The sequence below is a fragment of the Engraulis encrasicolus genome, chromosome 18 (genome assembly GCF_034702125.1).
Source record: "Engraulis encrasicolus isolate BLACKSEA-1 chromosome 18, IST_EnEncr_1.0, whole genome shotgun sequence".
Taxonomy (NCBI): Eukaryota; Metazoa; Chordata; class Actinopteri; order Clupeiformes; family Engraulidae; genus Engraulis; species Engraulis encrasicolus.
In genome coordinates, this window is record NC_085874.1 from 27,251,451 (window position 1) to 27,263,950 (window position 12,500).

A 12,500-nucleotide genomic window follows, 5' to 3' on the forward strand; every position below is an offset into this window, starting at 1 on the left:
GATGGCAGATGCAAACATAGAGTAGTGTTGTACCATAGACTGACTGGTGATGTATACTCACTGGTGGTACTTACTGCTATACTAACCTAATGGATAATGCATACTTACTGTTGTACTCTAAATAGTAATGGGTACTGTACATATGGCTTTTACACAATGCCAGTTGGTAATAAACACTAATTGCTTTACACCATGGTAATGACTAATACTTACTTTTGTACACTAACTTAATGAATAATGCAGGGGCTACTGTACTTACAAATGTGTACTCATGTTCTATATAAGGATTAATGCATGTTTACTGGAAACTAAACCAATGGGTACCTCTTCTGCTGGCACCAGGCTAATGGGCAATACAAACGTATTGCTGTGTACCGTGCAAATGAGTACACTAATTTTTGAACATTAACCTAATGGGTAATTTATACTTACAGTGCGCTGTACTCAAACATGGGGTGCATTTCTTGAAATCATAGTTGCTAACTAAGTTGGCTAATTTAGGCCTATTGGTTGCAATGCAATTTCCCATACTAGTCAACTACCCAAGTTCCTAACTGGCTAACAACTACGCTTTCGAGAAACACAGCCCTGTATTGATGTATAAAGGGGAATGCATGTTTAATATTGTCCACTAACCCTATGAGTAATGCATACAATACACTCTAAGAAAATTTCCCTGCAAAATAACGGCAGTTACTGGCAATTATATTTACCTGTAATTCTACTGTTATTCCACACCAAAAATCAAATACAGCTCATTGCTGTTTAATGTATCACAGTATATAACATTTTTTCAGCAGCAATTGAACTGTTAAATAACAGTACTCTACAGAACGTTCACAGTATTAGTATTGTTAAACTAAAAGTGCTCTACAATATTTATGCAGTAGTATAAGTAAAATAACAGTACATTCCAGTTAAAAAAGTTGAATTGTACTGTGTGATGACAGGCAAATACTGGGTCATAGTTGTATTCATGAATATGGCCATGGCAACTTCCCACCCCACCCATCATTCTCCATAACTGTGGTACCCTGGCCATGTTACCACCCCACCCTCCCATCGTTCACCATGACTGGAGTGCCTTGAGCATGATACTATGCCGCTATGCTGTATTGAGAAAATGGTTTGCGGTGGTCCTTTGAAAGTGTGGGCATGAATAAAATTTCAGAGTACGCAGTGCTATGTTACAATGATAGTGTGCAAGGTGGGCTTTTTACTGTATCTCTTGATGAGCCAATGATGAATATAGCATTGGTCAGTCTTTAAAAAATTATTTTGCACCAAGTAGCACAGCAAACAAGCAGCACTACAAGCTAGCTCTCAAAGCAATGCCGTCTTTGCAGCAGGCACATTATATGCAACAATGCCACAAATGATGCCACATACAGCAAGCTTTCACAAAGAGGAAAGTGTGCAAGCATGTAAGCAAGCTTGTAGGCAAGCTTGTAGGCAAACAAGTGCTATGCTGTGCCATGCAGGCCAGCCAGCAGGCAGGCAAGCAACTAAAGTGTTGATAGTCCAGATTTATATACAGGTGCAAGAGTACCATGTGACCAGAGTCATCAGGCCCTTGGAAGGTGACGCCCGTAATTGAATAATGGCATAACAGCCCTACTCAGGTGAGGCCAGGCACTGATTAGCAGATTGGTTTAATGGGGCTGCTTGTTGCAAGAGTGTAACAAGTTCTTAAAATGTTTCAGCCATTTACACTTTCATCACTATCAAAATGCATGTGCTACTCACACTTTGCTGCATCAAGCACTTTTAAGTATTGTAGTTTCCTTAGAAATTGTTTCATCATGCTTGATAGTATCAGATAATCTTTAACCAGTCAGAATGACTTCAGTTCTTCAGGTGGTATTGAAGTTTGATGGTGATCACGGACAAGTGGAGGATGAATGGGTTTCAATGGTGCTGCCTAAAATAACTTGTTATTTTCTAGAGATGCACTGGATCCGGTTCCGGTTCCGGTTCCGGATCCGTCAGGATAATAGAGTTTTTCACAGAATCCGGGTCCGGCAGGATCTTAAGCAGTGGATCCGGTATCCGGCATGTTACCTAAAAATCAGGGTCTGGTGCATGTCTAGCCTAGGCTTTTCAGTCTTTCACAACCCCAATCACTGCAAGGAGTGAAATCCCTTTGGAAGCGGCTATTGAAGGCAGTGTGGCAATAAGCCAATGAGTCTAAAAAAATAGTTTGCGCCAACGTAATAAAAAGGGCCCACGTGAACGTATTAAAAAGGGCCCACGTGTGCGAGTAGACTATATGTTTCAACCCTTTTGTAGGATCCGGTATCCGGTTCCGGATCCGGCAGGATCTTAAGCAGTGGATCTGGTATCCGGCAGGATCCTAAAAATCAGCATCCGGTGCATCTCTAGTTTTTTCCACAACGGCGAATACTGCTATTGTGCAGTACTTACTGTTTATGCTCAATATGTGACTCTAAGTAATATTTTCACAGTAGTTGTCTGTTTTTTCGAAAAACAGTAGAATGCTGTTGCAGAATTGCCGTAAATTAACAGCTATTTGTTACAGTGTACTTATTGCTGTACACCAGGCTAATGAGGAACAAAAACGTATGGTGGTACACCACGTTAATGAGCAACACTTACTTTTAAACACTGAATCAGCAATGCACACTTACAGTAGCCTACTGCTGTACACTAATCTGCACTCTTGCCTAATGATTAATGCAAGTTTACGGTTGTAAACTAACCTTATGAGTAATATGTACTATACTTTCTGCTGTACACTAACCTAATGGATCATAAAAACTCACACTTGCTGTACACCAGCAGTGTGTTTCTCGACAACATCGTAGCTAACTAAGGTAGCAACTTCATTGGTTTCTATGCAAATTCCCATTGGAAACCTAGTAAGTTGCTGACGGGTAATGAGCAGTGCTTACTTTTGCTAGCCTGGTCCAGACCATCCCATAATACTAACATTTAATTTTGTATTCATGGTCTGGAGGTTGTTTGATCTGATGCGATTGCAGGAAGCGGGACGGACATTTTCGGAAAAATCAGAATAAGTTGCTGAACAGACATGTCTGACGTCTATCTTTGGCGATGTAGGACCATTTTACAGACATGTCTGACAGAACATCCTACCATAGGATAAAATTACAATGTAGGACCGTTTGTCAGAACATCGGCCAAATCCTACCGCTCAACATCGCTCCACAGAAAACAGTTACCAGACCTAGTATGGAGTCAAGTCTCTTGGCGGAAGTATGAAGGATGGCGCGCGAGGCTATACTTTTGCACACTTGCCTAAAAGTATGCATACTTACTGCTGTAGACCAGGCTGATGGGGGGCACGGAGGGCAGGCCGGTGGTCTTGTCGGCCTTGTTCTCCTCGTAGCCGCTGGGCAGGCCGCTGAGGAAGTCCTTGCGCTGCTTGTTGAGGCCCAGCCACAGGTAGACCTCCAGCTTGGCCTGCACCGTCCAGCCTGCAGGCCCAAAGCCCTTCTTACCTGGCAGCTAAACACACATACAAAGCCAGGGAGGAGTCACTAACATAAATGGGCTGCAGAATCACAGGCTTCTTTCTGTTTAACAAGTCCGACAGGTGGACAAAGATGTGTCCATCGATGCACTGCCGCTTTGTGGACACAGGAGGGAGTGTCAATTGAAAGAATGCGTTTGAGATGGACAGACCGACCGACCAACCGACGGACGGACATGCCCTCTTATAGAGATGCTAGGACGCATCTAAAAACTAAACAAACGGCCATAATAAGATGCCGACAGAAAAAAACTAACAGGCTTAGCGTAGATAAGATCTTCTTCAACACACAGTCAGAATGCAAGTCAGTAGGCTTAACACAAATAATAGAATCACACTGCATTTCTATGAAATGAAAATAGATCAAAGAAAACAAAGTAAAAGAAATGGACAACAGAATTGGCCTGCGACGTCCAGCCTGCAGGCCCAAAGCACTTCTTACAGGTACTTGGAAGCTGTAAACACACATCAGCCAGAATACAATAGTCAATAATACAGATAGATGTATATCGACGACCAGCAAATACATATAGTAGTAAAAGAATGGACAAAAGAATAGCTGTGTTCTGAAGCACATCTCAGCTAAGGCGTTTTTTCCATTCTTTTGTGTATTTATTTCTTTTACTGCTATCTATTTGCTATATGTAGACATACTGTCAAAGTTTATCTGTATCACTGACTATAACATTCTGCTGTGTTTTTAATAATATCTCAGCTAAGCCGGTTTGTTTGAGAGAGCAATTAGAATCACAGCGACTTCAATGTTTTATGAACTGCAAATATATAGTTGAAGAAATGGGACAAAAGAATGAAACGAACATGTCTAGCTGAGATCATCTTCAAAACACAGTAACACAAATGGATAGCCGAAACACAGATATCTGCAAAATGTCTTAAAACCACAATAGTGAAAGAAATGGAAATACATTTAGCTGCGATTTTCTTCGAAAAGCCAGAATGCAAGTTACTAAAATGAGCAGCAGAATTACAGACGTCTAGCTACAGTACAAACAGATAAACAAACAGTCAAAGAAACAGACAACATCAACAAACTGTTTTTTATATCTTCTGTCCACAGACAAGAAGTAGTTCATTAAAATTACTGGGTCCAGAGTGTTTGTTGTAGGGCAGCTAATACAAACATAAACAACTCATTTAATAAAGGCCAAGGGTGGCCAATATAAAACACAGCCAGAAGGCAACAGTCAGCACTACAAAACAGCAGAGACATAGACTCCCATTTCTGTAATCTAAAAGAAAAAAGTAACAGAACTGGACAACAGAAACACACAAGCATAGATCTCCTTCCCATGGGCAAGAAGTGGCTCTTAACAGATACTAGGACCAGATTTTTATTTATTTTTTTGCTACAGTGCCGATTTTGCTTTTTCAAAAGCAAAAAAACAACACACAAAAATCAAGCGAGTCAAGTTGGCGATGCACATAACCATAAAACTCCAAATGATTTCACTGAGGACCATCATCTTAAAGGCCAGTCTGAAAAATAGTTGCCGGGAAGGGGGATGCAGTGGTGCATTGGCATGCCCTCTTTTGGGGCTCCCTAAACGAGGCCTCCTCAACTTTTACTGCAGACAAATGTGTGGAGTGCAGCCACAGTAATATTATTAAGAATCAAGAAAAAAAGCACCATCACTTTAAAACTTGTTCCGGCGCCCTTGGTCTTAAATACTCATTTGTACAGAGCGACCTGTTTATTAAAGGTGGTCTTAGCAATAGGCTGAATCCCAAGAAGACACTCGCTTGATCTTCATCACTGTTGTACTCAAGAGATTTCCCAGAGAGAAAACAACAGTCCACAGCAGGGTAAAACTAAATATCTGCCTCAGGTGTGGGCATAACTAACTAGCACAACTCTTATGTGTGCTTTAGAAGCAGTAAGACTAATACACTTTACGTCAGTGTTCTTCTCTGGAATCTATTACATTACATTACATTACATTACATTGCACTTAGCTGACGCTTTCATTTATTCAAAGCGACTTACAGTTATTACTTTTCAGGGTATTGGTTACAGTCCCTGGAGCAATGTGGGGTTAGGTGCCTTGCTCAAGGGCACTTCAGTCATGGATGGAGATGTAGGGAGAGGTCAGGGGGGATTCGAACCTGCAACCCCTAGATTGAAAGACCAACTCTCTAACCACTAGGCCATGGCTGCCACCAATTCATCACGTCCAACACTGACTCGCACATACCGTACCATAGGGAAGGAATTTAGGATACCATATAGGATAAGCAAGGAGAGAAGCTGTGAGCTGGGTGTTTTTCATTACAGATGCCTGAGACACATTAAGACAATTTATCAGACAAGCCAGAGGCTGCCTCTGGAACAAGTGAAGAGCTCTTTTCCAAAACGCAATAAACGTAGGCCCTATCTATTTTTTTCTATCAGGATTGTTTTTATGTGCTCCTCAGTTAATATAAATCAGTTTCAATTTGGCGAGGAAATATAAAATAATATTAAGCCACCTCTATTTTTACTGATGCTGTATTCAACATCACATCTTAAAAAAGGATTTATGAAAATTGCTTTTAACATGGCTTGTATTGCATTTTTGTTAAGAGTTCCTCAAGTGGAGGAATGGCAGGAAGGACACTCTGAGCTCTAGACTCCATGGCTGTGAAGCCGTGACGTTGTTTGTCAGGCTTGATGGTGACACAGATGGTGTGAGCTTGCCAGGCGCACTCAGCGTCAGGCTGCCAGCGTGCCACCCACATTAACTGGCCAGGTAGAACTGTGGCAGCTGCCTGGACCTGCAGTGGAGAGGCCAGCTGGGACCATTCCAACACATGCACGCACAGACATGACACACACGCACACGCGCTAGTACGCACACACACACACACACACACACACACACACACACACACACACACACACACAATGTGATGATGGGACATCGTAACACAGCTGGTTAAGGCACCTATGTCATAAACTCGAGAAGCCGCGTCTGACTCATTTGCAGTCATTTACTGTATGTGACGGCCAGCCCTGGGGCCACACACTGGACATTGCATGGCACCACACCAGTCTTTTTTAGAGAGTGCACTCAAATCCGAAATATTTCTTACAAGGTCTTCGGGTGCGAGCAAACAGCAAAGTTCATATTTAGTAAAAAAGCAGCACTCTCGGGTGTAATTCCTGAATTTTAATCCAGGGTTAGCAAGACAGCCAGATGTTTTGTTTCCGTTAAAACCACACCACACCACACCACACCACACCTTCACTCACTTATTCACCATTTCCTAGGCCTGTAAAAGTACAATGTATTGTATTTGTAACGAACCGAACTGACCTGTACCGAACTGACCTGTACCAAACCGAACAGTGCTGTCCCGAAAGGTAGAGTAACAGGCTACACTGTTCATGTTTTTTTACATTATGCAGCTACTACATAAGTGGCTCTTTAATATGCAGATCACTGAGAGAGAATGCAAGAAAAAGCAGGTGTAGAGGCTTGTTCTTTATGATACCTTGAGAAAAGTGCTATTTCTTACACTGATGAAATCTCCAACCAAAAGTAGCAATTTGAATGTATTTTCCTTTTTTGTTTGTATATTGACAATGGTGAAATAAACAACATGCTGAGGAATATTTTTTTCCATTTTGTTCCCATATACAGTACCGAAAATGCACCGAACAGTGACCCCGAAACCGAGGAACGTACCGAACTGTGATTTTTGTACACCGTTACACCCCTACCATTTCCTGTTCTCTCTATTATCCCGTGTGATTTAGGACTGTAAGGCCGAGACAAAATGAGATGTGGCGTAGGTTGACCAGAGATGGTCACTGTAACATTTGGAGATAACGTAATGTCACGAAATAGTACCTACTACTGAGTGGTAGGGACAGATTTAGATATGTCCTGTGAAATAACTGTGAGATATATGATTGTCAGCATATGTGGTAGTACAGTATGTGTGTCAGGATGGGAAGAGAGATAGCAGTATAGGAGATAAGGGGGCTGAGATGGAGAGAAATGGGGGATACTAACCATTACAGGTGGGATTAAGGGACTTGATGGGGAGAGAGAGAGAGAGAGAGAGAGAGAGAGAGAGAGAGAGAGAGAGAGAGAGAGACAGACAGAGACAGAGCGAGAGAGATTCAGAGTGATGAGTGATGCAGAGAGAGAGAGAGAGAGAGAGAGAGAGAGAGAGAGAGAGAGAGAGAGAGAGAGAGAGAGAGAGAGAGAGAGAGAGAGAGAGAGAGAGAGAGAGATGCAGAGAGAGAGACAGAGAGAGAGAGATGTAGAGAGTGTTCACTTGAGGGCCACTAGGATGGAGTGAGACTGAGAGACGATGCTGGCGGAAGGACCATTGAGGTCATTAACTTGCCGCAGAGGATGACCGAGGGAGATGAAAAGAGAGAGAGAGAGCGATAGAGAGAGAGAGAGAGAAAGAGAGAGAGTGGGGGGAGGGAGTGAAGGTATCTGTCCCCACTGAAGAGAGAGACAGAGAGAGCTACTAATGGTAATACTGTCACAGAGATTCAGTGGTCTTGCCAGACCTGTCCACACAGGTGTAAGAAATGGTGTCAGCAAAATAGTCAGTGTAGCTCTACAGCAGGGGCAGGGAACCTATGTCTCGGGGGCCATTTACGGCCCTTGAGGCCGTCTTATCTGCCCCGACATAATTTTCATGTTACGCAGTTTCACATGAAACATGAATACATTTAAAAAATAAAAAATAAATTGAAATTACATTTGCAATACAATTACGTTGCAGCATATTTTCAGGGGACCTAGTGAAGGTGGGGTCTTTTGTAAAGGTGCCCGTCTTCAATATAGGCCTCAAGTGCCAGGGGAAATCATGGTTTGTGTTCACAGTGCGGGCCCCTTGGAGGACTTCATCGAATTTGAAGTGGTCCCTCGAATGAAAAAGGTTTCCCACCCCTGCTCTACAGCAAAGACACTGTTGTGGTTAGTATTCAGGGTAATTCACAGTGTGGGGTAACAGGGATGGCAGATGGGGTATGGTGGGAGCAGCAGACATTCACAGGACGGGTATAGAAGTGTGAGACTTGCCCGGAGGAAGACGGTCTTGACTTTGGCACAGTCCTTGCCCGTCTCCTCGCCCACGATGGAGTGCAGGATGTCTTTGGAGGGCACACGGGCGTACGCCACACGCTTGGTGTTGCTCAGCATCCAAATGAAGACGTCAGGAATGCTGTGCTGGGGCTGAGGATAAGAGGACACACGTGTGCACACACACACACACACACACATGCACACATGCGCGCACGCATGCACGCACACACACAAACACACACACACACAAACACACACACACACAAACACACACGCACACATGCGCACACGCATGCACGCCCACACCAACACGCACACACACACACACACACACACACACACACACACACACACACACACACACACACACACACACACACACACACACAATACATCAAACGGTACAAGCAGCCCTTGTTACGTATTCAAGACCAGAGCACATACTGTATATAAAAATAGTCACTCTCTTTCTCACACACACACACACACACACACACACACACAACGCTTCCTTCAGGGCAAAAGCGCAATTCATTGAAATTCCCTCATCATGCACAGCTCCAAGTAAAAAAACTGGAGGGAACCAATGATGCATTGTGGAGGCAAACACATGAGCGCACACAGGCACACACACATCAAACACTACATCAAACCAACAAGTTATATATATATAAACAACGTGTTCCCAACGGCCAAACAAGCATATTCAAACAAACAATTTAAATACTTCCGCCTGAGGAAGACCAAACACAGAGAGAAAGTAAACACACTTCAATAATGACAAAAAAACAAACATTAATAAATAACCGCTTGCTTTACTGTGTAAATGGTCAGTTATTAATACATGAGGAGGGAATATATTTCTCTTCGATATTATGATGTCTACCCTCATGTGGAAGAGCAGCCTTAGGCATCAGCACATGATGCAAATGCAGGAATAAATCAGTAAGTATGTGCAATGCATGTATGTGTATGTGTATATGTGTATGTGTATGTGTATGTGTATGTGTATGTGTATGTGTATGTGTATGTGTATGTGTATGTGTATGTGTATGTGTATGTGTGTGTATGTGTATGTGTATGTGTATGTGTATGTGTATGTGTATGTGTATGTGTATGTGTATGTGCATGTCCATGTGCATGTGCATGTGTACAATATCACGTAAGTGAGCACACCCCTCACAGTTTTGCAGATTTGTGAGTATATCTTTTCATAGGAAAGCATTAAAGAACTTTCAGTTTGACACAATGATTACTGACCTTTTAACAACATATATAACAGCTTACATTGTTCACTCAGAAAAAACAAAATACAGCCATTAATGTTTGAACATGTACCCACAAAAGTACACCCCAGATTAGATTCCGGTAGAGAAGGGGCCGTGTTGGCTCGAATCGAATGTGAATGTGTTACAGTAGTAAAGGCCCGTATATCCCAAAAATGCCCAGGAATTTTTTTGATCCCAGTCCAGATTTGAATGCAATCCTATGGAGAATATCATGATCTGCTTCAGTAGTCACAGTGCATGTTGACATGCATGTTTCTTTTAGGTGTAATTCAGATTGCCAATGTTGACAGCATTCATGCATCCCCAAACCATGTCAGTCCCACTACCATGTTTGGCTATTGAGAGGATAAACTTTTTCTGTAAAACTCACTTGTTTACCACCACACATGCTTGACACCATCTAAAGTAAATTTGTTTATCTTGGTCTCTTCAGACCACATGACAATTGAATTACACCTAAAAGAAACATGCATGTCAACATGCACTGTGACTACTGAAGCAGATCATGATATTCTCCATAGGATTGCATTCAAATCTCACACCAATCTATTTAAGCCAGGGGCACACTCAAAATGTAAAAGTTCAATACAAAGAAAGGTTGAAACGCACATCAATGACCTCCCTTTTAATCCCTTTTCATTTCGAAACGATTCGAGTCAACACGGCCCCTTCTCTACCGGATTTTAATCTGGGGTGTACTCACTTTTGTGGGTACATGTTCAAACATTAATGGCTGTATTTTGTTTTTTTCTGAGTGAACAACAAATGTAAGTGGTTATATATGTTGTTAAAAAGTCACTAATCATTGTGTCAAAGTGAAATTTATTTAATGCTTTCCTATGAAAAGGTATACTCACAAATCTGCAAAAATGTGAGGGCTGTACTCACTTACGTGATATACGGTATGTGTATGTGTATGTTTATGTGTATGTGTATGTGTATGCGCATGTATGTGTATGTGTATGTGTATGTGTATGTGCGAGCGTGTGTGTGTTTATGTTAAGCCTACTGGCTATGCCAAATAATGTTCAGTGTGTACTGTAAGACTAGAGAGTGAAAGTGGAGGAGCAGAGGTGTGTGTGTGTGTGTGTGTGTGTGTGTGTGTGTGTGTGTGTGTGTGTGTGTGTGTGTGTGTGTGTGTGTGTGTGTGTGTGTGTGTGTGTGCGTGTGCGTGCGCGTGTGTGTGTGTGTGTGTGTGTGCGTGTGCGTGTGCGTGTGCGTGCATGCGTGTACATATGCATGTGTGCATGTTTTTTTTTTATATATTGCCTCTTCAGATAGCAATCAAAGTCTCTGCATGTCTGTGTGTGTCTTCACCTGCACTCTAAAAAAATTTCCCTGCAAAATAACGGCAGTTACTGGCAATTATATTTACCTGTAATTCTACTGTTATTTCACACCAAAAATCAAATACAGCTCATTGCTGTTTAATGTATCACAGTATATAACATTTTTTCAGCAGCAATTGAACTGTTAAATAACAGTACTCTACGGAAAAATAACAGTACATTTCAGTTAAAGAGTTGAATTGTACTGTGTGATGACAGGCCATGGTGTGTCATGAATATGGCCATGGCAACTTCCCACCCCACCCATCATTCTCCATAACTGTGGTACCCTGGCCATGTTACCACCCCACCCTCCCATCGTTCACCATGACTGGAGTGCCTTGAGCATGATACTATGGAGCTATGCTGTATTGAGAAAATGGTTTGCGGTGGTCCTTTGAAAGTGTGGGCATGAATAAAATTTCAGAGTACGCAGTGCTATGTTACAATGATAGTGTGCAAGGTGGGCTTTTTACTGTATCTCTTGATGAGCCAATGATGAATATAGCATTGGTCAGTCTTTAAAAAAATATTTTACACCAAGTAGCACAGCAAACAAGCAGCACTACAAGCTAGCTCTCAAAGCAATGCCTAATTTGCAGCAGGCACATTATATGCAACAATGCCACAAATGATGCCACATACAGCAAGCTTTCACAAAGAGGAAAGTGTGCAAGCATGTAAGCAAGCTTGTAGGCAAGCTTGTAGGCAAACAAGTGCTATGCTGTGCCATGCAGGCCAGCCAGCAGGCAGGCAAGCAACTGAAGTGTTGATAGTCCAGATTTATATACAGGTGCAAGAGTACCATGTGACCAGAGTCATCAGGCCCTTGGCAGGTGACGCCCGTAATTGAATAATGGCATAACAGCCCTACTCAGGTGAGGCCAGGCACTGATTAGCAGATTGGTTTAGATGGGGCTGCTTGTTGCAAGAGTGTTACAAGTTCTTAAAATGTTTCAGCCATTCACACTTTCATCACTATCAAAATGCATGTGCTACTCACACTTTGCTGCATCAAGCACTTTTTAAGTATTGTAGTTTCCTTAGTAATTGTTTCATCATGCTTGATAGTATCAGATAATCTTTAACTAGTCAGAATGACTTCATTTCTTCAGGTGGTATTGAAGTTTGATGGTGATCACGGACAAGTGGAGGATGAATGGGTTTCAATGGTGCTGCCTAAAATAACTTGTTATTTTCTAGAGATGCACCGGATCCGGTTCCGGTTCCGGATCCGTCAGGATAATAGAGTTTTTCACAGGGTCCGGGTCTGGCAGGATCTTAAGCAGTGGATCCGGTATCCGGCATGTTACCTAAAAAT

The 12,500-nt window shown here is 42.3% G+C and overlaps 1 protein-coding gene across 1 annotated transcript in view; it reads right to left on the bottom strand.

Moving 5' to 3' along the window:
* Nucleotides 1–12,500, bottom strand: part of otofa (otoferlin a) — a 210,617-nt gene that overhangs the window by 63,936 nt on the left and 134,181 nt on the right. Inside the window, exons 21-22 of the mRNA XM_063223364.1 lie at nt 8,560–8,712; nt 3,300–3,489 (exon numbers count right to left, since the gene is read on the bottom strand). Coding sequence (XP_063079434.1) covers nt 3,300–3,489; nt 8,560–8,712 — 343 coding nt within the window. The remainder of the gene's footprint in view (nt 1–3,299; nt 3,490–8,559; nt 8,713–12,500) is intronic.